This window comes from Phocoena sinus, chromosome 15 (genome assembly GCF_008692025.1).
Source record: "Phocoena sinus isolate mPhoSin1 chromosome 15, mPhoSin1.pri, whole genome shotgun sequence".
NCBI lineage: Eukaryota > Metazoa > Chordata > Mammalia > Artiodactyla > Phocoenidae > Phocoena > Phocoena sinus.
The window spans coordinates 71173391-71200269 of record NC_045777.1 but is presented as its reverse complement, the minus strand read 5'-3'; the positions used below and the strand labels follow the sequence as shown (position 1 = coordinate 71200269).

At 50.9% G+C, this 26879-nt stretch overlaps 1 protein-coding gene across 1 annotated transcript in view; it reads left to right on the top strand.

Moving 5' to 3' along the window:
- Window positions 1–10148: 10148 nt before the first annotated feature.
- Window positions 10149–26879, top strand: part of GSG1L (GSG1 like) — a 219212-nt gene continuing 202481 nt past the window's right edge. The window contains exon 1 of the mRNA XM_032605578.1: window positions 10149–10625. Coding sequence (XP_032461469.1) covers window positions 10277–10625 — 349 coding nt within the window. The 5' untranslated portion in view covers window positions 10149–10276. The remainder of the gene's footprint in view (window positions 10626–26879) is intronic.

Genomic DNA, 26879 nt, shown 5'->3' with positions numbered 1-26879 from the left:
CCAACATCTTGACCTCATGCTCTTGGCAAAGCCGTGTCCAAAGTCAAGAGGCAGGGAAGCAGGCCCCGCCCACTGTGGAAGGACAGTGTAAAATGGCAAAGGGTACAGATACAGGATGGGTAAAGAATGGGGGCCAAGGATGGGATCTACCTCATTTATTCATCTCAACAGCCTAAATCCACCCCCTGTGTGCCCACCCTTGGCTCACAAACCCCAGCCAAGTCTCTTCCTGGGGAAGCCTCCCCTCATGGGTGTTGGTCAGGCGGTAGATTTTCTCTTCATGATAAACTTACCCCAATGAGGGAGCTTTCTCCCTTGCACTGGGTTGAACCCAGTGTTTGGTTTTCCTCACTCCTGGGGAGACAGGAATGGAATACATCCCATTCTTCCTACTTCTGTTTCTCCATGCTTCACTGCCTTCACCTGTTTTAACGAAACCCTCTTCTAACTCAGTAGAATTCTTTTCTGCTCAAAAACTCTACACAATGTTACATGTCAAATTTATTCCATTAGGAAGACCAAAAAACAAACAACTAAACAAAACCCCCTCCCAACACACAGAACAGAGTTGACCACTCAGAGAGTTGCCAGGTGGAACTTCCAGAAGTGATGGCTGCCAGGTCAAAGTATCCTGGGCCACAGGAACGGGAGTCACATACCTGGGGTTGAACTCTAGCTCTGCCATTGACCTTGGGCAGGTCAACTCCTCTTTCAGCCTCAGTTTTCTCATCTTTAAAATGGGGATACAAGGGCCCCTGACTCATAGGGCTATTGCAAGGAAAAAATGAGGTCATGCGTATAAAGGTCTGGGTACACCATATGGCACTTATGTTCAATAAATCGTCTTTCTCTTTGCTTTACTTGGGAGACTAAACCAGTAAAAGGAGTGTCAGGCAGTTGTGTATGTGTGTGTGTGTGTGTGTGTGTGTGTGTGTGTGTGTGTGTGTGTGTGAGCATCTCTACTGTTTAACAGATTGTGTGGTAAAGGTAAGAGGCTCCAGAATATATGTCTCGATCAGAAACCTGAGGAAGATAAGGCAGTGCGAGCACAGGCAAGATTCACCCATTTTGGGGCTTCCCTGGTGGCGCAGTGGTTGAGAGTCCGCCTGCCAATGCAGGGGACACAGGTTCGTGCCCCGGTCCGGGAAGATCCCACATGCCGCAGAGCGGCTGGGCCCGTGAGCCATGGCCGCTGAGCCTGCGTGTTCGGAAAAAAAAAAAAAAAAAAAAAAAAGATTCACCCATTTTCAGTGAGTTCTGTGTCCTTCGCCTCCCATCAGAGTGTGGGTGTCCCTTGAGGCTGTGCCGAAACCACAGGCCTGGACTCAAATCCGCTAGAAGCTTATGGTGTCTCCTGGGTGGTGGGGGAAGCTCTGGTTCCCAAGTCTGAGGGTCCCCATGTTCTCACACTGGCCCCATCAACAGTCTCCCCTTTGCCAGTATCATCTGTCACAGTCACAACAACGATGTCCTAAACATGCTGTCCAGTTGGCTTCTCATGGTTTTGCCACGTCCGTGCCATAGTTTCTCCATCTGTCAAAAAGGTCTAGAATCGGACCTGCCTCACAGGGCTGTTCGTGGATATAGTAAGTTAATCCGTCTGAGCCCGCTTACAAAGTGCCTGACACAGAGTCCCTATTCTCTATCAATCACCGTATTTATGATTTATATTATTACTACTAAGAACAAGACCTTTGCATAGAAGACTCTTCAGTGATACTTTGTTACGAGATGGGGAGGGACCCTGAGTATGACTTCAAACAGCTGCTGAGTCTGGAGATGAGGCTCATGTATTTAAAGACAAGCGCCCACATTCGCTGACCTCTTCTGGGGTGATACGTGACTGTCGACTATTTGCCCCCCTGAAAACAAAGCACCTAATCTGTTCTTCTAAGAGGAAGGTAACTTTTAAACAATGGGAGAGAATGTAACTGCATTTTTACATCTTTGGAAAGAGCATTTTGAAAGCAGATGTTTGGAAATGTTTCCATTGTTATGAGCTTGTATTGCCAAAAAGCAAGGAAAGTATGTTTCCCTTAGAAACTCTCCAAGCCCGCACACTTCAAGAACTTGAAAACGGAAGATTCCAACCAATTTCAAAAAGCTTCCAAAAAGAAAACTTTCAGGGGGTTTTGAATCCATTTGTCTTCCGATTTGTTTGCCGGACTTAGTGATGGATATCTAGAAAGATGAATGTAGGTGAGCCAGATTTCACCAAAAACTGTTCCCTATTTTGAGAATGGGACTAAAATATGAATATTGGTGTTTAGAAAGCACAGCCCAGGGCTTCCCTGGTGGCGCAGTGGTTGAGAGTCCGCCTGCCGATGCAGGGGATATGGGTTCGTGTCCCGGTCTGGGAAGATCCCACATGCCGCGGAGTGGCTGGGCCCATGAGCCACGTCCAGAGCCTGTGCTCCACAACGGGAGAGGCTGCAACAGTGAGAGGCCCGCGTAACACAAAAAAAAAAAAAAAAAAAAAAAAAAGGAAGCACAGCCCATGAGGTGCTTCTTTCATTTGGATTTAGACATATTTGTATAAATCCAAATGAAAGCGCTCTTTTCAGCTCTAACAGCCAAATCAAGTATGGAAGTAACTCTACACAGAACCAGACTCCTGAATCACGACAGCACGGAGTGTTAACCCATGTTTTTCAAAAAATTGAAGAAAGCGTATGCAGTTGCATTGCTAGCTGTAAAAATATGTTATAAAGAATGTTTAAAGGAAGGCCAAAAGGTCTATTACACTGTTACTAAATAAAATAAAAACATTTAAAAGCCGTGTTTATTTAATCTTTATGTCCTCCTTTAAATTCTTTTAGTTTTTATATATGCTTTATACTGCTGGTAATATATTTGTAATTTATAAACTTTTATGCCCACTTGGAGACCTCTGCTCTCAATCACCTAATAGAGTCCCAGGTGTCCCTCAGGTCGCTGTGGAGGCAATTTTAGCTTCTTGGTGGAGGGTGGATGGGGAGAGAGGGGGCTTTCTTCGGGGTCCAGGGAAGCAGAGCCTGCTGCCCCATTCTCAGCCTCTAGGGGGCAGAAGAGGGAAGCAAAAAACAGCTTGGGGGAAAAACGGACTCAAAGACAGCCCAAGAAGGGCTGGCTTCAGGAGATACCTTAGAATGTCTGTTTTCTCCCCAGCCTTCCTCACTGTCCCCTCTCAAGACTGGAGTAAAACAAACCAGCTACAGCCCCTGAGGACTGAGAAAAATCCCACTGAGTGCTGGAAACAAGGAGGGGAGTCAGTGGGCTATGGGGCTTTCACCTGGACCCTTGATTAACCTGAAGATGACAGCCAGCCAGGCCCTGGACTCCGGCCCCTGCCCTGCTACTTCTTGAGCCTCAGTTTCTCCAGCTGAGATTAAGAATTCCATAAGGGTTCAGTTACATCCCTTTGGCCAAAGTGCCCGACGTGCCCTCGGTCCTAAATAAATGTTCCCACACTCTTTCTCGTCATTCATTCACGCTCCATCCCCCTGAGATCTTCCCTGGCCTGTCATCCAGAGGACATCACTGCTGATGGTGGGGACCAGTGTGAGGCCCTCCTGTCCTCCTCCCACTTCTCTCCAGGACTGGCTCACTTCCGTCCTGCCCCGGATGTCGGAGCTGAGGTTGATTTGTTGGTCACCCTATGGCTGTGGTTTCTGAGCACTTTTTTTTTTTTTTCGTTACGCGGGCCTCTCACTGTTGCAGCCTCTCCCGTTGCGGAGCACAGGCTCCGGACGCGCAGGCTCAGTGGCCATGGCTCACGGGCCCAGCCGCTCCGCGGCATGTGGGATCTTCCCGGATCGGGGCACGAACCCGCGTCCCCTGCATCGACAGGCGGACTCTCAACCACTGCGCCACCAGGGAAGCCCTCTGAGCACATTTTTGAGCAGACGTCCGGCGGTGCATGTGTGCCCTAGCCTGTTTGTTCTCTGTGAATACGGCCAGATAAAAAGCCCAGGCTTCCGTCTCATCACCAGAGCAGGTGTGGACCACAGCATGAGCCTCCTGACACACCTCCAGGACTCCTTACCTCCCAGCCACCCACCCTGCCAGCCCCCTGTGCAACCTTCCAGAAACACAGCCGTGGGCGTGTCATGCTCTAGGTTCCACAGTCATCACTGGATCCTCATCACTGATGGGGTAAGACCTTAGCTCCTGGGTTGATGTTCAAGGCCGTGGGATAGGAGCTCTCCCCAACCCCCTGCACTCCAAGCGTCTTCTCTCTCCATGCCTCAGTTTCCTCATCTGTCAAATGGAGGCAACTAGTCTTGTGAGGGTTGAGAGTGACAGGGGATGGAAGTCTCCCCCTGTGGTGAGGACGCTCAGCATGTGTTGATGCCCCCTCCTCCTCCCCACTTACAGATGAGAAAGCTGAGGCTCTGAGAGGTAGGGGTGGCCCAGATGTGGCAGAGCCAGGATTCAAATTCAGACCTTCCACCCTCGATCCGGGACATCTGCTAACACATCCCAGCTCAACCGTCCCTCCTCAGTGAGGCCCCTGGTTGCTGTCGCTTCCATCCTGTTTTACCATCTGCAATTATTGAATGTATGAGCGGTTTCCTTGCTCATTGCTGTCTCCTCTTCTAGAACATAGCCCCATGAAGGTATGGACCTGGTTGGTCTTGTTCGTTGAAAGCCTAGCACAGAGCCAGGGCCTGTTAAATTCTTCTTGAATAGTTGTTGGAAGAGTTAAGACAGTTTCAAAGAAAACTCCAGTTGATCACTTGCTAATGAAGTGGGCTCCTTCCTCCCCTGGAGACCCCACACTCTGGGACTTCTTTGATTGCACAGAGCTCCAGGGTCCCTTCCTCCCCTGGGAACACTGGCCCCAAGCAGCAGGCAGCCTCACAAACACACCAGCGTCGCGAGGCCGGCTTTCACTGAAGCCCTGGAGAGGCATCTGAACCAGGGAGTAAAGTGTGTATTAGGCTTAGATACCTTGGGAGTTAATGTTTAAAAAACCTCACCAGTAATTGGAAATTGGCTAATCCCTTGCTATAATAGGGAGGGCCTGGAGGCCGGAGATGCTCTGGTTTCCCAAGCTTTATTTTGAAGGCTTAGAAAAGAGGAGGTGACTGGGATTCCCTGATGGCGCAGTGGTTAAGAATCAGCCTGCTAATGCAGGGCACACGGGTTCGAGCCCTGGTCTGGTAAGATCCCACATGCTGCAGAGCAACTAAGCCCATGTGCCACAACCACTGAGCCTGTGCTCTAGAGCCCGTGAGCCACAACTACTGAGCCCACGTGCCACAACCACTGAAGCCCGCGTGCCTAGAGCCCACGCTCCGCAACAAGAGAAGCCACCACAATGAGAAGCCCGTGTACTGCTACGAAGAGTAGCCCCCGCTCGCCGCAACTACAGAAAGCCCGCGTGCAGCAACGAAGACCCAACACAGCCAAAAATAAAAACAAATAAATAAATTTTTTAAAAAAAGAAAAAGAAAACAGGAGGTGACTTAGGAGGTCCAGAAGCTGGTGAGAGTGTTTGCAGCAGCTCACTCCAAGTAGAAAGTGAGATGCATTTGGGTCATGTCCCTTCAAAGCATATTCATGGCTCCTGAAAAGTATGAATTGGATTATTAACAGCAACAGTTTTTCTGGTAAATTTTGTTGAATATAAAAAAGGGCACAGTTCGCAACTGTATGGCTCAATGAGTTTTCCTGAAGCGCACACACCTGTGTGACCAGCCCCCAGAAGCCCCACCCCCAGGGGCCCCTTTCAGTCACTATGCCACCTCGAGACTAACCATCACCCTGACTTTTAGCACCACAGACGTGCTACGTGGTGTTATCAAAAATGTTTGGGGCCTTGATTCCAGGTTCTCAAATTTGAATGCCCCCAGGGGCTCCCCACAGGTGTCCCTAACGATGGAAAGGCCCAGTGGGACTGTGGTCCCTCGTGATCCGCTTTACGGGGAACTTTGGCAATGGTTGCCAGGCAAAAATGCAGGCCCGGTGTCGGCAGGTAACTTGATCTTGCCAGAGAAGCTGAAAGTCTAGGTTTTTATGGGAAATCATGATTATTGAATGTTGGCAACTCATGAAAATTTAGCACCCTGTGGAGGCCAATTCCAACCAGGCCAAACAAAACATGCTCATGGGCCAGACTTGGCCTGCAGGCTGCGGGTGGAGGTGACCTTGCGGGACCCCCAGGCCCGTGGGGGAGACGAGCATGAACACAGACATCACAGCACAGGAGGGGTGACGAAGGGCCAGACGGAGATGGACAGAGCCAAGGAAGGCTCTGCCGTGCGTGGAGCGATGTGTGACCAGCACTTTGAAGGACGCACAGGATCAGCACAGCCAGGGCATCCAGGCAGAGGGAGGGGGAGGGAGGGAGGTGGGCGAGGCCTGCGGGACTGTCCCAGCCCACGGTTATCAGGAAGCGCAAAGTGTCTCGGTGCCGGCGGCATGGGAGGGGCTGAGATGTGGGCAGGGCCAGCCGTACAGGAACTGGAAAGGCAAACTGGGGCATCTAGACTTTGTCCTGGGGCCGGCAGAGGGCAGTACTTGAGCAGGTTAAACAGAGGCATTGGCGGCATTCCCTGGTCCAGTGGTTAGGACTCGGTGCTTTCACTGCCGTGGCCGGGGTTCAATCCCTGGTCGGGAGTCTTGGGAGACAGGAGGCCTTGGCCTTTGACAGTGTCTGAAGAGGAGGGGACAGGGGCTTGGGCCCACATTTCTGGCCTCCTAAACAAGCTCCCTCCCCACCTCAGCCCCACCCCAGGCAAAGACCCTCCTTGACCAAACCTTAGTCGGGCTCCTCTGAGCCCTTTTCTCAACTAGGCCCTGACCTTAGGCTCTGTCCTTGGCCGGCTTACTCCAGTTTTAGCAAGAATCCTACTGGTTCAGTTTAGCAAGAATCCCTCATCCTTGAAACCCAATCAAGTTCCTCATTCCCCACTCCAGACAGCTTACCCTGCTGGGCCGCCTTCAGCAGGAATCCTGTCAAGTCGCTTTAGCCAGAATCCCCCCAGCCCTGAGGTTTCCTCTGCCCACCGACCGCCCCCCTGCTCCTTGGCGATAAATCCCCTCTTGTCGCTGTGTTCAGAGTTCAGCCCAATCTCTCTCCTGTGGCAAAACTCCTTTTGCAGTGGTCCCTGAATAAAGGCTGCCTTACCGTCTTAACAAGTGTCATGGATAATTTTTCTTTAACACCTGTCCACACCCAAGGCAACTGTAACATTATTTGAGGATAAAAATACGTATCCTATCCAAGGGGCTTGCTCGAGTTTGGATTCGGTTCCGGAAGGGTGTGCAGACACATGCAGTGGCGCCCTCTGGTGGCACAATCTCCACCCCCTCGTCCTTATCCTCACTTCGAGTACAAGGTCCAGGGCAACATCAGTCAGAACTTTGGAGCTTCCCCGCGCCCCGCCCCCACCTGCTCGGGCTCAGCACAGGGAAGCTCTGTCCTTGCAGGAGCTCCTGCCAAACACCTCACAGGCGTCTTACACATCCCACCTCAGATCCTGCTGGATCTGCTTTTGAAGATTGACACAGATGCAGAACCTCGTTGCAACCACCCTGGTCTGAGCCGCTGGCATTACTTGCACGGATTCACTCACTAGCCCCCTGCTGGTCTCTGTTTCCCCCTTCTTAATTCAGCATCTAGAGTGGTCCTGTTATACTCCAAGTCAGATATGTCTCTCCTCTACTCAGAACCTCCCCAGGCTCCCACCCAACTCAGAATAAATGCTGGAGTCCTTGTAACTGACTCCACACACGATGACCTGTCCCCTCCCCCCATCACCTCTCTACTCTCCCTGCTCACTCATCTCCAGCCACACTGCTTTCTCAGTTATCCCCTGCCTCAGGGCCTTTGCACTGGCTGCTCCCTCTTCCTGGAACCTCCTTTCCTGGGATATCTCCATGGCTTGCTCCCGCCCTCCTTCAAGCCTTTGCTCCAATGTCAACTTCCCAGTGAGATCTTGAAGTCCTGATTTAACATCACAATCTGCTACCCTCACTCCTATCCTCCTCCCTGCTTTATTGTTCTCCTTGGCTCTTAACACCTGCCGACTCTACAACGTACTTATTAATGCTGTACATGCTCTTTTCTCTCTGGTGCTCAGCATCCAATGGGCACTCAGAGAGTGGAAGACTGTCTTAGATGGAAATTTCAAACCGCTCTGTGCTTCCTCTGGGTACTTCTTAAGAGAGTGTGGTCCCTGAGACATATGTCACTTGGGCTCTCCCGGCTTTGAATGCCCAGGACAGGGTTCCCAGCCTGTAGGTCCCTGAGTGCTACACACACGCACGTGAACCACCGTCTCGAGCCAACATCTGAGGGACTGGTTTTCAAATGTGTACAGATACTCCTCTGATGAATACTGCTCGGCCGTTTAAAAGTGTCACTGAATTCTTTTCAGCTGTTTGGCCATGATGTATTTTCCCTCTCAACCAATACCCTCAATACTGAATGGAGGTCCTCCTCAAAATAGCTGGGAACGCCTTGCCTAGGGCCGGAAAAGGGATCTAATGAACAAGTCTGGAGACCCTTGGCCATCCTTCATATGGGTTCCTGCCAGGAACGTTGCCTACAATTATTCTCACCTACCCCCAGGCAAAGTAGCCGCAGCTGCTAGGGAGCACAGGCTCACCCACTAGAGTAAGGCAATCCGTTAACCTTGAATTCTGCAAGCCCTGCCACTCCACGAGCAGGGGGCTGTTGGAGCAGTTCTCAGCTTGGGCAGAATTCAGATGAGCTCTTGTAATCAACATGCAATTAACTGTTGCACATCCTGGGCATCCGGGCACCCTGTGCTTTGCAGTGTGACGGGGCTTCAGGGGTCATGGTTATTTTAGAGCAGAGGTGGGGATGGAGCGTTCATAGTTGGGCAATCCCACCTTGCACAGGAGATCCTGAAAAGGTCTGTGTGAATTTAATCCTCTGATCTTGGTTCAGATGTTAATAATAATAATGATGGCCAGCGTTTATTGAGCACCTACTATGTGCCAAGTGCTTTTTGCAGGTGTGATCTCATTCCGACAGCCCAATATTCCTCCTCCCTTTTATAGATATGGAACTGAGACTCAGAAAGGTTTAGTACAATAACTTGTTCAAAGCCCACAGCTGGTGAAGCCCCAGGGTCGCCTGACCCCAAAGTCAGTATTCTTGACCTTTCTGTTCCCACCCCCCACCTTGGAGATTCTGGGTTGGCAGCCTCTGTAGGGCACCCCTGCCTGATAACTGCAACAACTTTGTGTCTGGTGTGGTATCTCCTTGGGTCATACTGCTAAGGATCTCAGGTGGGTGGGGATGCCTGCATGGGGAAGTCCCATTCGTCATATCCGACACTTGGCATCCTGTGTGGCACACCTCTTTGCCACCCTTCGTGCCGTACCATGCCATAATAAGGAGCCCGGGTGACTGCAGCTTCATCCTGCCAGGGGAGCCTCTCCTGTTGGTTCACACAGCCCAAATCTCCCTGGGAGACCCCCAGGGGAAGCACAAGCCCTTTAGACTCTACAACCCCGCATTTCTGGTGAGGTACCCCTCCTGACAGGTCCTGCAACTCCAGGATCAGTAATGAGGCATCCTTTTCAGTGGGTCCTGCTGCTTCTTGGGTGTGGGAAGCCCAAAAAACTCAACTCTGCAGCTCAGACTCTTTGGGGCTCCTTCTTGGGGCTCCCTACCGGGCCTCCAGGGGAGGGTGCTGCGGGTCCATGTTCGTCGTGGGGAGCCCCAGCAGGCTCTGCCCTTCTCTCCAGAGGGCGGGACTTCTCTGGTTCCTGTGTGAGATGACCGCTCCTGGCTGGTTTTGTTGCTTCACGTTCCCGGTGGGAAGCCTCCTTCTCTGAGAGCGCCTTCTCTGGCACTCTCTTTGCTTCTCAGACTCTCCACTCGGGTGCGGGTCTCTTTAGGGGGCGCCCTTCTCTGCCGGGCCCCCGCCAGCGCCCGGCGTGGGGCGCCCCCTCTCCCAGTGAGGGCGGGAACCAGAACAGTGTCGCCGGCCGCCTGCAGGTGTCTCCCCACGGAGGGGCGCGCGTCCCTGCGCCGTGGCCGCTGCCAGGCGCCAGCGGCTCCTCGCCGAGGTGCACTCGCGCTCCGGGCTCCGGGCGCGCAGGAGCCGCTCCGCCACCGCCCGCCCCCCGCGCCCCCCGTGCGCCGCGCCCCCACCCCGGGGGCGGGGGCATGGGCCAGCGCCGCGTCCGCCGCCGCCCATCGCAGGCGCCCGAGCCCCGGGGCGCGGCGGGCAGCGGCCGCTGACGCGGGGCGCCGGCTGCCAACTTCGCGCGCGGAGCTCCCCGGCGGCGCAGTCCCGGCGGCGCGGGCGGCATGAAGACGAACCGCCGCGGCCGAGCGCTTCTGGCCGTGGCCCTGAACCTGCTGGCGCTGCTCTTCGCCACCACCGCCTTCCTCACCACTCACTGGTGCCAGGGCACGCAGCGGGTGCCCAAGCCGGTCTGCGGCCAGGGCGGGAGCACCAACTGCCCCAACTCGGGCGCCAACGCCACGGCCAACGGCACCGCCGCCCCCGCCGCCGCCGCTGCCGCCGCCGCCGCCGCGGGGAACGGCCCCCCTGGCGTCGAGCTCTACAGCTGGGAGACAGGCGACGACCGATTCCTCTTCAGGAATTTCCACACCGGCATCTGGTACTCGTGCGAGGAGGAGCTCGGCGGGCTCGGTGAGTGAGCGGCGGCGCCCCGGGGCTCCGCTCCCGGCTCCCCCGGGCTGCGCGGCCCCGGCGCCCCAGACCCAAACCCGCGCTCCCTCCTCGCGTCCGGGCCCGGGGCCCGCGCCACCGCCAGGACGCCGTGCCCCGCGCTCCGCAGGCTCTGCCGAACGTTCGGGGGCGGGGAGCGCGGTGGGCAGGTCCGGGGGTGTCGAATGATGGCGTTCGGGACGCTCCGCCGTTTCAAGGTTCGGGCAGAGCTCGTGCCCCTTCCGAGCACCAGGCGCCTGTGGGGACGTCGCCGCGCCTTGGAGAGGCGCGTCTCCCGGCACCCACCCCGTTCCCTTCCGAGCCAGAACTCATCTCCATGCTCGCCCCTGCCCCCTCTTCCTTTCGCGGGGCACTGGCTACTCCCATCCATCCCTTCCTGCCTGGGGTGGCGATGGTGTTGGCGCAGGGACTGGTGCTGTCAGCCGCCCCTTCCACCGCAGATCCACAGAGCCAGAAGCCGAGGGGCTCGTTCTTCCACCCCCCTCCCCAGCCCGCACTAAACCGCTCCCGGACCGGGTTAGGGCAGCACGGGAATGAGGAGTGGGGGCAGTCTGGTGGGTTCCCGGCAGGGAGCCCTTCGCGTCCCGGCTCCTGCCCGGGAGAATATGCGGCGGGAAAGCGGGACAGCTCGGCGAGGCTCGGATCAGAATTGGGGCGCGGGGTGGGGGGGACTCTTCAGAAGGCAGATCAAACTGTTCCCTCGGCCTCGCACCCTTTTCTGGACCTGCCGCCGGAGGCAGCCAGGGCCGGAGTAAGTGTCCCCGAGGCAGGCATTGAGGCTAGGGCAGGGCTCAGGGGAAAGCTGCCTGGCGGTGGTTGTACCACATGCTGGGGATGCTGGTCCACACCACCCGGTACCTCCCAGACGATGTTGCTCCGAGGCCAAGTCTGGGGACCCTCTTGAGTGGAATTGACCTCTTTGCCCAAGGTTAAAACTCCCCGTGTGCCTGCCTAGCTCTTCGATGTCAGTGTGGGCTATGTGTGTAGTCTCATGTAGACAGGAGTGGGCCACAACCGCTGGTTTGCCCCGAATACGGCGTTGGCCTGACTGGTTTAAAGGACAGAGAGAGGAAGGTGTGAAATAAACCCGGGGAGGCTGCTGCCTCTGCCTGGAATGCCCTTCCCCGCATCTTCCCTGGCTGGCTCCTCCTCAGCTCCAGTGGGACTTCCTGACCCGCCTTCCCAGGCCGGGTCCCCTTGGAGAGAAGACCCCCCTCTCCCCCTTTGGAGGCAGGGTCTCCCCATCTTCGTAGCTCATCACCATTTTTATCTCCCCCATCACACTTGGCACACCTGAAGTTTTCTGGGGGCATGCCTTTGGTCACCAGCTTCTTGTCCCCCTTACCCATAGGATGTCACTCCATGAGGGCAGGGCCCCAGACGTCTTGTTCATTGCCATGCCCAGTTTCTGGGTACCGTCTAGTGCATAGAAGGTCTTCAATACCTATTTGCAGGATAAATGTTGGATGAGGCTTCGGGACCATGAACCAGAGGTTTCCCGGGGTGCTGCCTGCTCTGTCTTGCCTGTAGGGGTGCCCCACTGAACTTTCCTGGGACCACCTGCTTGATGCCGGCTGTTTGCCAAAGACACTCCGAATAGGGTCCCACCCCTTACCAGTTTCACCCCATCAGACTCACTTCTGGTGTGCACTCAGGACTTGAATTTTTACTCTGGGATGTAATAATAATAATCATTTAATGATTTAATAATAATTAACCTTAAAGGACATCTTGGCTAAAATTCCCTGCTTTCCGCTCAGCCCAATCCTCTCCCATGGAGGCCTCGGAATGCCTCGTCCTGGGAAATATCTGCACGCTTTGGGGTGGGGTCCCCCCACCTCACCTCCGCCTCTCACCAAGTTTCTCCTTCGTGTAAAAACGCAGACTCCCTGCCCTTTCCTTTATGTACACACTTAAATCCAGTGCTGTGTCCTGCAGCGGAGTTGTCCTGTCTCTGCCCCATGGAGTGTCTGGGCCCTCACTGGCCAGCTGAGCCTCTCAATTGTTTGAGGTCTCTCCTAGCTTCTTCCTGAAGGTCACGCCCCCCAACTCTTGCAGTTATTTCCCTGTAGCTTGTCCGTGTAGCTCCTCCAAGGCTTGATACAGGATGTTTAAAGCTAAGCATTAAAAAAATTGTTAATTAAAAACAATGCTGGCTCACGTTTATTGAGCCCTTCATGTGCACCAGACATTGTTAAAACTTCTCACCGGCCGGATCTTGTTGAATCCTTGCCAACACCCTTGTGGCAGGCACTTCTATGGTGCCCATTTTTTGCCAACACCCTCGTGGCAGGCACTTCTATGGTGCCCATTTTTCAGATGAGGAATTTGAAGCTAAGAGAGGTTTTCGTCTGGCCTCACAGCTGATGAGGGGGCCTGAATTGTCTTCATGGGGCACAAAGGAATCAAAATGAAGTGATCAGGGAAGAGAATGGTACAGTTGGGGGTCAGAGAAAGGCGTGATCTGGGGGGGCTCAGCATAAGACCCTCACCCCCAGTCCTTGGTTAGTAAAAACATTGATGGTTAGTTTGTTGGGTAAATAAACCAAACCCACAGTTTTCTCTTTCCTCTTGATCACTGTTGGCTAGAGATCGCCCCTCCCAGAAAATCACAATTTTCCTCCCTGGGAGCTTGGAAAATAGTTATCAGCCTGTCAGTGCTGGTGAGAAATTTGGAAGGTCTGAGCCAAGCTTTGGATGGCTTCCCCCGCTGATCCTACAGTGCCCAAATCCTGCCCCTCCACGGTCACGGTACTGAAAGGGTGTCAGGAGGTACCTGGCCTCAAACTTTTGTTGCTATGACAACCTTTCTTCTGGGTTCTGCGACCATTTTAAAATTTATTTTCTACTTGAAGAGAAAAAAAAAAAAACAACACCCCAACAGCCCTCCCCCCCGAACAAAATCCTGTCCTCCCCGCCAGAACGTCAAGGACCAACTTCCTTTCCTCATGCCCATGAAACTACAGGGAAGGCTTTCTTCCTTTCTCTGCATTTTATGTTCACTCCAATGGAAACACCAACCACGAAATACTAACCTCTCCGTGAGAAGCAGCTGCTAAATGTTCCTTCCTCTCAAACGCCTGTTTGGTAATTTCTTTCTGTGCTCAGAAAAACCTCTCCCCATTCTGGGCAGCCACAGGGAAATCTAATAAACCCTTTTCCCACACGAAAAATCTACGGCGTTCATAAAGAAAACTGCAGCCTGTCCTAAACAGACACAATTTCCCCAGACCCGGCACAAAGGAAGCTTTTCTCCTTCCTCCAAGAAGGAGCATCAGCCTCCTTCAACAAACAGAAAGAGAAGTGTGGCCTCGACACAGAATTACCCCAAGCCCTTCACGCAAATTGGATCTCTCTTCTGGATTAGATGCTCGCAAGGCTCGGGTGGGTGCAGACGCAGGCATTGGGGTTGGAGGGGCAGCAGAGAAAGGCCTGGAGGGGTCACGAGTGAAGGTCTGGAGGCGGGCAGGTGGGGCTGGCAGGCAGGTGGCTGTGCTGACGGGGAGCACAGGTGATGCTGGACTTCAGTCTCAGGGCGTGTGTGTTTGAACCTCAGGAAGTGGGTGGCTCCGGAGGACTGATGGGGTGGCAGGGTCTAGGAGGGCTTGTGAGCGTGGCTGGAGGGAAGTGGGATAGGGGCGGCCAGAGAGAAGGGAGAGGAGGAGCTGGACGTTTGGTGTCCCGACTCTAGACCCACTCTCTCCCCTGTCATGGGTGGGACAGTGCCCACTCTCTCTTGTGAAGGATGGATGCCACGCGCTGCCTCTTTTTAGCAGTGTGGTTTGGGCGAGGGCCTCAGTTTGCTGCCCTGGAGAATGGGGTTAGGGAGATCAGAGCAACTAGCAGCTGCTCATGGTGCAAGGATTCAGTGAAATAGTGCAGGGAAGTGCCGGGCACCCGTTGGGTGTGTGAGTGCCCCTGGTCACCTCTGGGCTGCCGCCTGTCCGAGCCACCCACGTCTCTCCTGTGGACTTCGGCAGCAGCCTCCCCGCTGCCACCATTGCCCCCACCCCTGCCAGTCCCCTGGCCACCCTGCATCTGAGTACTCATCAGATCCTGTCTCCTTTGCACAGCCCCCCTCTGACAACTGCCCCTCCCCCCCACTTAGAGTCAAAGCCACATCCTCCCCAAAGCTTGAGGCCCTGTGTGAAGGTGGCCCTCAGCCCCTCCCTGGCTACATGGCCTCTCTGCCTCTCTGGGGTCCTTTCCTTCTCCCGCCTGGTCACTGGCTTCTGCCACACTGGCTCCTGACACCAGGCACACTCCACCTCAGTGCCTTTGCACTGCCTTTCCCTCTGCCTGGAATGCTCTTCCCCCAGTTGGCCACAAGACTGTTTCTGGAAACTTCTTGAAGTCAGCTCTTTCCTAGCACCCCATTCAATATTGATCTCCCCATGCTTTTGCTGCTTGATTTTTCTGCTAGCATTTGCCACCGTTTTCCTCAGTGTTCCTCGTTTGTTTTGTGTGTGGTCCACCAGCTCCGTGAAGGTGGAGGTTGAGTTTGTGTTGTTTCACGGCTGGCTCCCCAGTGCTCAGGACACTGGCAGCGGTAGGTGTTCAGTCAACATTTGTGGGATAGATGTTGGTTGTTATGTCTGTTGTCCTTTGTGTCCGGTTCTCTGCCAGGCTCTTAGTGTCTTCTTATGCTGCAGGGAAGCAGGGGGCCTGGCCGGGGACCCCTCCCCTTCCACTGAGGCTTCTGTTACATCTACCCCTCATTACACACACACGCACACACACATGCACACACACACGCATGAGTGTGGGGCGGGCCCATAGCCCCTCAGGAGAAGGCCCCTGCCACCCCCCTGCCTTTCTTGTTTCCCCTTCATTTCTACAGAAAACCCCAGCTCTTCTGTCCGTCCCTTATATCATGCTGCTACATTTTCACAAGTATGAGGACGCGTGTGATGTCCCCAACCTGGGGACTTGCGGCGCTTGGGAATACGTTGGTGTAATATTAGACAGGCCAGGAGCAGCTGATACATGAAGAGTTGGACTTTGAAGGGCATGGCTTGAGCCCCCAAAAGTGTTACTTCCTTTTGTTCCCATAACAGCCATATGAGGTAGGTGCCATGGTTACACCCGATGAGGAAACCGAGGCACAGAGAGGTGAAGTGACTTGTTCAAGGTCACACAGCTTCCAAGTGGCAGAGTTGTGATATGCAGAAGGCTCCAGAGCCTGGCTCTTGCCTGCGGTGCTGTGCTGCACCCCGTCCCCCCGACCCAGTTCACGCAGCCTCCCCAGGCACCTCCAAGAGGCCTCATTGAGAAGGACGCTGCACCAGGTGTCATGAACCCTGGGTTCAAGTCCAGCCTCCAGTGCCAACTTGTTGAATGACTTTAAACAAGTCACACTCCCTCTCTGTGGCCTTTTCTTTCCTTATGTGTAAAATGAGGGTTTGGTTTTATTTTTTGTCTGGTTGATGGAGGCGGCAGAGCACCCCAGGACCACAGGCCTTGTGGTCAGACAGTTCAGGCTCCAGCCACCATGCCACCACTCACCTGCTGTGTGACCTCTGGCAGGGGCTTGCCCTCTCTGGGCCTCTGTTTCCTTGGCTGGGACAAGAGGACGATCTGCCTCATGATAGTGTCCTTGGAGTTAAAGCAAGATAACGTGGATGCTTGGCTGGTACACAGCAATCACTCAATAACAGAGCTTTCGGTGACCTGACCTCGTGTCAGAGGCTGCAGACCCACGGCCATCGGGTCAGATCCAAACTGTCCATCCGTTTGTTTGGCCCTGCAGGGTCTTCAGCATCTTTGAATAAGTTGCCAATATTTGAAAATTGAGACACTTCACAGAAACATCTGGATTTATGGCTTTTCTCAAAAACCTGGCAGATCCATCAGCTCTGGGCCCAGGTTCCTGTGGGAGTGGCAGCTGCCCCTTCTGGGAGTCCATCGCCCACCCGTCCTCACTACTGAGGTAACTTTGCCGCCGTCCAGGCACTCAGGACCCAAGCCTTGGGGTCCTCCTTGGTGCCTCTTGCTCTCACATCCCACGTCTCATCCCTAGGTGAGTCCTGCCAGCTCTTCAGTCAGAATCCAGCCCCTGCCTGATCACGTTCCACCAGCTCTGCCCTGGCCGGGCCCCTGGTGCCTCTCCGCTGGACTAGGGCAGTAGCCCCTCCCTGGGCTCCCTGCTCCTGCCCTTGGCCCCCCCACCATCTGTTCTCCACCCAGCAGCCAGAGGAATCCTGTTAAATCCGAGTCAGGTCACTTCCCTCCACTGCTCAGGGCCCTCCTGTGCATCTCATCTCGCTCAGTTACAGCCAGACATCCTCCAAAGCCTGCGGGCCCTTTGAAATTTGCCCCTATTGCCTCTCTGACCATCTCTCCCCACAACTGCTCTGCTCCAGCCATACCAGCCTCCTTGCTGGTCCTTGAACAGGCCAAGACCTCCTGCCTCAGGACCTTTGCACTTGCTGTTCCTTCTGTGTGGGAACTCTTCTCCCTGTTGTCTGCCAGGCTCCCTCCCTTCTCAGGCAGGTCTCTGCTCAAAGGTTCTCTTCTCAGTGAGACCTTCCCAGACCACACGATGTATATCAGTGACCTCACCACCCCCAGGCACTTCTCCCTCCCTCCTTATTCCCCCAGCACTCTCATTATCGTCTTACCCACTACATACCACACTCATTTATCTTCTTCCTTTCATTAAAAAAAATTTTTTAAATTTTTATTGGAGTATAGTTGATTTACAATGTTGTGCTAGTTTCTGCTCTACAGCAAAGTGAATCAATTATACATACACATATCCACTCTTTTTTAGATTCTATTCCCATATAGGCCATTGCAGAGTACTGAGTATAGTTTCCTGTGCTAAACTGTAGGTCCTTATTAGTTTTCTATTTTATATATAGTAGTGTGTATATGTCAATCCCAATCTCCCAATTTATCCCTGCCCCCCTTTCCCCCTTGGTAACCATAAGTTTGTTTTCTATATCTGTGACTCTATTTCTGGTTTTCACTTGTCTTCTTTATGATGTCTCTGCCCTGCACGGATGCTAGCTCCATGGTGGCAGGACTTGGTCCATTTCACGTAATGCCATATCCCAGAAACTAGACGAGCTGGCTTTGAGTAAGGGTTTGGTGAATACGTGTTGAAAGCATTTGGGATTCTAGGACCTTCTCAGGACTTGTGTGTGCAGTGAGAGGCCCCAAGCTCTGTGCCCATCATTCCCATGGACTTGTCAGATATTCCTTCTTCCCTCTTCCCTCCCCTGTTCTGCTCCCAAGAAGAGGTATTTAGTGGGCTGCTGTGAAGGGCTGAGGGGGTTCACTGTGGTCATCCTCCCTGTTTAAATCCTGGGGTACCAGACTCAGAACCATCTTGCAGGGATGCTGTGACCTCGGGCCTCTGTGCTGCCTGTGGGACCATCCGTGGTGGTTAAGCTCTTCTGGTCCCAAGTGATAGAAGCAGACTCAGGCCCACTTAAGGATAAAGGGGAGGTTTCTTTTTTTGGTTTTTTTTTTTGTGGTACGTGGGCCTCTCACTGTTGTGGCCTCTCCCGTCGCGGAGCACAGGCTCCGGACGCGCAGACTCAGCGGCCATGGCTCACGGGCCCAGCCGCTCCGCGGCATGTGGGATCTTCCCGGACCGGGGCACGAACCCGTGTCCCCTGCATCGGCAGGCGGACTCTCAACCACTGCGCCACCAGGGAAACCCGGGGAGTTTTTAAGAAGGGTGATGCTGCTGCCTACAGAATCCAGGCAAAGGCCTCGGAGGTCAGAGCCGGGACCTCCTGGGCTCCTGGAGGCCAGAGTTGACGAGTCCTCCTTCAGATCTAGAGCCACCAACTAAAATCCTACAGGGACCAGATTGGAAACCAAAGAGAGTGAACATACAGGGAGTGGGGGGGACTGTGGGGAACCGGGAGCGTCTGCCTGGCCTAAAGCGGCAGCTACTGTTCAGCTCCAGGTGACCATTATCATTGGGGGAGGGGAGACCGTGTGGTGCCAAGTTGTCCATTTCGTCAACACTCCAGGTTTTTATACCAGACCTCTTTTGTTTTTTTAGTAAGAATTGATACCTGCCACTTTTATTTGTTTTATTCTTTCTCTGTTAGGAAAACATTAACAGGAGATGGATATTTATTAATAAAATAATACATTTGTAGATGAATGGTTATTATAAGAGCAATTGAAATAATATAGTTTTATTAAATCATGGAAATAGATGAACAGAAACTTACTTATATTAAAAATTGTAGATGTTACATTTTTTTAAATTTAGCTAAGTTGTTGAGGTATATTAGCTTGCTTTTATTTAAATTTTTTGAAAAATTGAAAATATTTCAAGTGTAATTTCTCAAATTTTGTTTTGACATATATACCAAACTTCTTGATGGTTGAAATTTGGCAATGAATTCAATTAAAAGTAAGAAGCCCGCTCTGCAGGCCCAAAGCCAACACTTATGAGGGGTGAGCAGACCCTGTCCTGCCAGTTTGCAACTTCTAAGCCAGAGCTCTGTTGTTCATGTGATTGGAGTCCCAGCTCCTTGTTTCCATGGTTATTGGTTCATGGTCTTGAGAGACAGTCTGATTGGACAGTGTGGTGCTGGTGGCCATGATGGCTGGTCCAGTCTGCTCTGTTCTGGGAGTGGAGATGTAGGATTACACAGCTCCATCCTGTGGATAGAGGGAAGGGGAAGCCAGGGGAATAGGTAGGGGCTTGGGCAGACATCCCCAAAGGAGTCGACCCTGTTAGGCAGGACACCAGGACTCCCTGAAAGTGAGGGAAACTCACCTGAAATGGGCTTAGGAAAACAAACAAACAATTTATGGTTGCTCTTTTTAAAAAACTTTAAAAAATTTTTTAATACAGCAGTTTCTTATTAGTCATCAATTTTATACACATCAGTGTATACATGTCAATCCCAATCACCCAATTCATCACACCACCATCCCCACCCCCCTGCGACTTTCCCCCCTTGGTGTCCATACGTTTGTTCTCTACATCTGTGTCTCAACTTCTGCTCTGCAAACCGGTTCATCTGTACCATTTTTCTAGGTTCCACATACATGCGTTAATATACGATGTTTGTTTTTCTCTTTCTGACTTACTTCACTCTGTATGATGGTCTCTAGATCCATCCATGTCTCAACAAATGACCCAATTTCGTTCCTTTTTATAGCTGAGTAATATTCCATTATGTACCACATCTTCTTTATCCATTCGTCTGTCGATGGGCATTTAGGTTGCTTCCATGACCTGGCTATTGTAAATAGTGCTGCAGTGAACATTGGGGTGCATGTGTCTTTTTGATTTATGGTTTTCTTTGGGTATATGCCCAGTAGTGGGATTGTTGGGTCATATGGTAATTCTGTTTTTAGTTTTTTAAGGAACCTCCATACTGTTCTCCATAGTGGCTGTATCAATTTACATTCCCACCAACAGTGCAAGAGGGTTCCCTTTTCTCCACACCCTCTCCAGCATTTGTTGTTTGTAGATTTTCTGATGATGCCCATTCTAACTGGTGTGAGGTGATACCTCACTGTAGTTTTGATTTGCATTTCTCTAATAATTAGTGATGTTGAGCAGCTTTTCATGTGCTTCTTGGCCATCTGTATGTCTTCTTTGGAGAAATGTCTATTTAGGTCTTCTGCCCATTTTTGGATTGGGTTGTTTGTTTCTTTAATATTGAGCTGCATGAGCTGTTTATATATTTTGGAGATTAATCCTTTGTCCGTTGATTCATTTGCAAATACTTTCTCCCATTCTGAGGGTTGTCCTTTCGTCTTGTTTATGGTTTCCTTTGCTGTGCAAAAGCTTTGAAGTTTCATTAGGTCCCATTTGTTTACTTTTGTTTTTATTTCCATTACTCTAGGAGGTGGATCAAAAAAGATCTTGCTGCAATTTATGTCAAAGAGTGTTCTTCCTATGTTTTCCTCTGAAAGTTTTATAGTGTCCGGTCTTACATTTAGGTCTCAAACCCATTTTGAGTTTATTTTTGTGTTTGGTGTTAGGGAGTGTTCTAATTTCATTCTTTTACATGTAGCTGTCCAGTTTTCCCAGCACCACTTATTGAAGAGACTGTCTTTTCTCCATTATATATCCTTGCCTCCTTTGTCATAGATTAGTTGACCACAGGTGCGTGGGTTTATCTCTGGGCTTTCTGTCTCGTTCCATTGATCTATGTTTCTGTTTTTGTGCCAGTACCATATTGTCTTGATTACTGTAGCTTTGTAGTATAGTCTGAAGTCTGGGAGTCTGATTCCTCCAGCTCCGTTTTTTCCCCTCAAGACTGCTTTGGCTATTTGGGGTCTTTTGTGTCTCCATACAAATTTTAAAACTTTTTGTTCTAGTTCCGTAAAAAATGCCATTGGTAATTTGATAGGAATTGCATTAAATCTGTAGATTGCTTTGGGTAGTATAGTCATTTTCACAATATTGATTCTTCCAATCCAAGAACATGGTATATCTCTCCATCTGTTGGTATCATCTTTAATTTCTTTCATCAGTGTCTTATAGTTTTCTGCATACAGGTCTTTTGTCTCCCTAGGTAGGTTTATTCCTAGGTATTTTATTCTTTTTGTTGCAATGGTAAATGGCAGTGTTTCCTTAATTTCTCTTTCAGACTTTTCATCATTAGTGTATAGGAATGCAAGAGATTTCTGTGCATTAACTTTGTATCCTGCAACTTTACCAAATTCATTGATTAGCTCTAATAGTTTTCTGGTGGCATTTTTAGGATTCTCTATGTATACTATCATATCATCTGCAAACAGTGACAGTTTTACTTCTTCTTTTCCAATTTGTATTCCTTTTGTTTGTTTTTCTTCCCTGATTGCCGTGGCTAGGACTTCTAAAACTATGTTGAATAATAGTGGTGAGAGTGGACATCCTTGTCTTGCTCCTGATCTTAGAGGAAATGCTTTCAGTTTTTCACCATTGAGAATGATGTTTGCTGTGGGTTTGTCGTATATGGCCTTTATTATGTTGAGGTAGTTTCCCTCTATGCCCACTTTCTGGAGAGTTTTTATCATAAATGGGTGTTGAATTTTGTCAGAAGCTTTTTCTGCATCTATTGAGATGATCATATGGTTTTTATTCTTCAGTTTGTTAATATGGTGTATCACATTGATTGATTTGCGTATATTGAAGAATCCTTGCATCCCTGGGATAAATCCCACTTGATCATGGTGTATGATCCTTTTAATGTGCTGTTGGATTCTGTTTGCTAGTATTTTGTTGAGGACTTTTGCATCTATGTTCATCAGTGATATCGGTCTATAATTTTCTTTTTTTTTGTGGTATCTTTTTCTGGTTTTGGTATCAGAGTGATGGTGGCCTCGTAGAATGAGTTTGGGAGTGTTCCTTCCTCTGCAGTTTTTTGGAAGAGTTTGAGAAGGATGGATGTTAGCTCTTCTCTAAATGTTTGATAGAATTCACCTGTGAAGCCATCTGGTCCTGGACTTCTGTTTGTTGGAAGATTTTTAATCACAGTTTCAATTTCATTACTTGTGATTGGTCTGTTCGTATTTTCTATTTCTTCCTGGTTCAGTCTTGGAAGGTTATACTTTTCTAAGAATTTGTCCATTTCTTCCAGGTTGTCCATTTTATTGGCATAGAGTTGCTTGTAGCATCTTAGGATGCTTTGTATTTCTGTGGTGTCTGTTGTAACTTCTCCTTTTTCATTTGTAATTTTACTGATTTGAGTCCTCTCCCTCTTTTTCTTGATGAGTCTGGCTAATGGTTTATCAATTTTGTTTATCTTCTCAAAGAAGCAGCTTTTAGTTTTATTGATCTTTGCTATTGTTTTCTTTGTTTCTATTTCATTTATTTCTGCTCTGATCTTTATGATTTCTTTCCTTCTTCTAACTTTGGGTTTTGTTTGTTCTTCTTTCTCTAGTTCCTGTAGGTGTAAGGTTAGATTGTTTATTTGAGATTTTTCTTGTTTCTTGAGGTAGGCTTGTATAAACTTCCCTCTTAGAACTGCTTTTGCTGCATCCCATAGTTTTTTTTTTTTTTTTTTGCGGTACACGGGCCTCTCACTGTTGTGGCCTCTCCCGTTGTGGAGCAACAGGTTCCGGACGCGCAGGCTCAGTGGCCATGGCTCAGGGGCGCAGCCGCTCCGCGGCATGTGGGATCTTCCCGGACCGGGATACGAACCCGCGTCCCCTGCATCAGCAGGCGGACTCTCAACCACTGCGCCACTGGGGAAGGCCCCAGCTTTCTTTTGATTTCCATTGGCATGGAATATCTTTTTCCATCCCCTCACTTTCAGTCTGTATGTGTCCCTAGGTCTGAAGTGGGTCTCTTTAGACTGCATATAGATGGGTCTTGTTTTTGTTTCCATTCAGCAAGCCTGTGTCTTTTGGTTGGAGCATTTAATCCATTCATGTTTAAGGTAATTATCGATATGCATGTTCCTGTGACCATTTTCTTAATCGTTTTGGGTTTGTTTTTGTAGGTCCTTTTCTTCTCTTGTGTTTCCCACTTAGAGGAGTTCCTTTAGCATTTGTTGTAGAGCTGGTTTGGTGGTGCTGAATTCCCTTAGCTTTTGCTTGTCTGTAGAGCTTTTGATTTCTCCATCGAATCTGAATGAGATCCTTGCTGGGTAGAGTAATCTTGGTTGTAGGTTCTTCCCTTTCATCACTTTAAGTATATCATGCCACTCCCTTCTGGCTTGTAGGGTTTCTGCTGAGAAATCAGCTGTTAACCTTATGGGAGTTCCCTTGTATGTTATTTGTTGTTTTTCCCTTGCTGCTTTCAATAGTTTTTCTTTAATTTTTGCCAGTTTGATTACTATGTGTCTCGGCATGTTTCTCCTTGGGTTTATCCTGTATGGGACTCGCTGCGCTTCCTGGAATTGGGTGGCTATTTCCTTTCCCATGTTAGGGAAGTTTTCGACTCTAATCTCTTCACATATTTTCTCAGGTCCTTTCTCTCTCTCTTCTCCTTCGGGGACCCCTATAATGCGAATGTTGTTACGTTTAATGTTGTCCCAGAGGTCTCTTAGGCTGTCTTCATTTCTTTTCATTCTTTTTTCTTTATTCTGTTCCGCAGCAGTGAATTCCACCATTCTGTCTTCCGGGTCACTTATCTGTTCTTCTGCCTCAGTTATTCTGCTATTGATTCCTTCTCGTGTAGTTTTCACTTCAGTTATTGTGTTGTTCATCTCTGTTTGTTTGTTCTTTTAATTCTTCCAGGTCTTTGTTAAACATTTCTTGCATCTTCTCGATATTTGCCTCCATTCTTTTTCCGAGGTCCAGGATCATCTTCACTATCATTATTCTCAATTCTTTTTCTGGAAGTTTGCCCATTTCCACTTCATTTAATTGTTTTTCTGGGGTTTTATCTTGTTCTTTCATCTGGTACATAGCCTTCTGCCTTTTCATCTTGTCTATGTTTCTGTGAATGTGGTTTTTGTTCCACGGGCTGCAGGATTGTATTTTTTTCTTGCTTCTGCTGTCTGCCCTCTGGTGGATGAGCCTATCTAAGAGGCTTGTGCAAGCTTCCTGATGGGAGGGACTGGTGGTGGGTAGAGCTGGGTGTTGCTCTGGTGGGCAGAGCTCAGTAAAACTTTAATCCGCTTGACTGCTGATGGGTGGGGCTGGCGTCCCTCCCTGTTGGTTGTTTGGCCTGAGGCAACCCAACACTGGAGCCTATCTGGGCTCTTTGGTGGGGCTAATGACAGACTCTGGGAGGGCTCTTGCCCAGGCGTACTTCCCAGAACTTCTGCTGCCAGTGTCCGTGTCCCCACGGTGAGCCACAGCCACCCCCTGCCTCTGCAGGAGACCCTCCAACACTAGCAGATAGGTCTGGTTCAGTCTCCCCCGGGGTCACTGCTCCTTCCCCTGGGTCCCGATGCGCACACTACTTTGTGTGTGCCCTTCAAGCGTGGAGTCTCTGTTTCCCCCAGTCCTGTCAAAGTCCTGCAGTCAAATCCCGCTAGGCTTCAAAGTCTGATTCTGTAGGAATTCCTCCTCCTGTTGCCGGACCCCTAGGTTGGGAAGCCTGACGTGGGGCTCAGAACCTTTGCTCCAGCGGGTGGACTTCTGTGATATAAGTGTTCTCCAGTCTGTGAGTCACCCACCCAGCGGTTATGGGATTAGATTTTACTGTGATTGTGCCCCTCCTACCGTCTCTTTGTGGCTTCTCCTTTGTCTTTGGATGTGGGGTATCTTTTTTGGTGAGTTCCAGTGTCTTCCTGTCGATGCTTGTCCAGCAGCTAGTTGTGATTCTGGTGTTCTCACAAGAGGGAGTGAGAGCGCGTCCTTCTACTCCGCCATCTTGGTTCCTCTCCTGTAGTCGCTCTTGATAGAAGGTCTCCTAAGAAAAGTCTGGGGCTGTGTCATGGCTGGATCACAGTGTTATTGGGAATTTCTCTTTCCAGCCCTTGGCTCTGCTTTCTTCTGGATTACCTTCATTCTCAAGTGCGCCGTCCCACTGTGATCAGCCCCACAAGCTTTGAGCTTACCTCCTGTCCTTCCAGTAACTTCAGGACAAAAAGAGATCCTCCTCCCCAAAGTTCCAAACAAAAGTCCCAGAACTGGTTCTCATTGGACCAACTTGGACTGAACGGATGGGTGTGGCCAGAGGGGTAGATGGTGTTGATGAGGACGGGTTCCCCCTAAGCTATGAGGCCTGAGAGTGGAAGAGGGGAATGCCAGTTGGCCCCTGCCTCAGCAATGCTGTGTAACAGCAAAACCTCAGGGGCAGACAACTGTAAGCATTTACTTAGCTCGAGAGTCTGTGGGTCCGTATTTAGGTTGGGCCTAAATGTTAGGTAACTCACATGTGTGCTGGTCGCTAGCTATTGGCTGGAGTGAAGGAGGCAGCTGGGCCACGTGCCTCTTGTCCTTCAACAGGCTGGCCTGGGCATGTTCTCAGATGGTGTCAGAGATGTAAAAGCCAGAGCGAGCCAAATTGTGCAGGTGCTTTTCAAGCCTCTACTTACGTCACATTTACTTACATCCCATTGGCCAAAGCAAATCACGCAGCTGAGCCTGGAGTCACTGTCGGGGGGCGCCGCAGAGTTATAATGGCCAAGGGCATGGATACGGGGGGGGTGAAGAATTGGGACCATTAAAGAAATCACTGTATCGTAGGTGGTTCGTCAAAATCGGGGACTTGTCCCAGTAAGAGGGGAAATAGATGCTGGTCAGATAAGAATAACAGATGCCCCCTACTTACACAACAAGGATACATCTGGGAGCTGAAGGAGTTTGTGGCCATGCCCTCCATCCCTGGCCTAATTCCTTTTTAGCCAAGACACTGCAGCTGTTCTTGAGTCAGAGGTTCTTAATTGTGTGGGGCTCTGGGGCTCTGTGATGCTGGGATGAAACCAGGGGCCTCTATCCAGAGAAATGCGTCCCCCTAAACACACAATTTGGCCTACAGTTTCCCGAGGCCCACACTGGAGACCACACCAGGTTGAGAACCTCTGATTCATCTGGTGTTTCCCAAAGTTGGCTGTGCCCCAGAGTCATCTAGAGAGCTTGTTAAAATACAGATTCCCAGGGTCTTGCCCTCGGACTTACTGCTGGATGGGTCTGGGGTGAGGTCCAGGGATCTGTATTTCCCCAGGGGTTTCCAGAGCACAGCAGGCATGGGCACCAGCGTTCCCATCCAGGCCTCTCGTTCTGCATCTGGGAGGGAGGCAGCAGGCAGGGCTAGCGCAGAGCGTGGCACAGAGCATGACTGCCAGCCACCCTCAGCCTCCTGCTCCCTGCTGTGCCTTGCTGCTTCCCTCCACTTCCAGCCACATCGAGCTTATTTCCCACCGCCGGGCGTTTGCTGTTCCCTTCCTCTAAGTATGAAGAACTTGTCTCAGCTGTCACGTCCGCAGACCCTCCCCAAGCCCCAGCCCTGACTGCGGTGTCCTCCCAAGGTTTCTTTTCTTCACAGCACTTACCACTCACTGAAATGACATTGTTTTTTTTTTTATTTCTGTGCACATGTACGATTTGTACCTCTCATCCTAAAGTGAGCAGCTCAGAGCAGACCAGAGACCATGTTCAACTTCTCACCGTGGTGTCCCAGAACCAGAACGCAGTGGTCCTTAGGAAGTGGCAGAATCCCTTTGGGTGGGAGAGCTGATACCCAGGGTCTCAATGTCCCAGGACGCGGGTCTTCCATGGGATGTGCACGTTATCTTGGACATGCTTAAAGCAAAATTAAGCATTGAGGGCTGCCAGGAGGGCCAGGTTGTGTGTGTGTGTGTGTGTGTGTGTGTGTGTGTGTGTGTGTGTGTAGGGGGTAGAAGG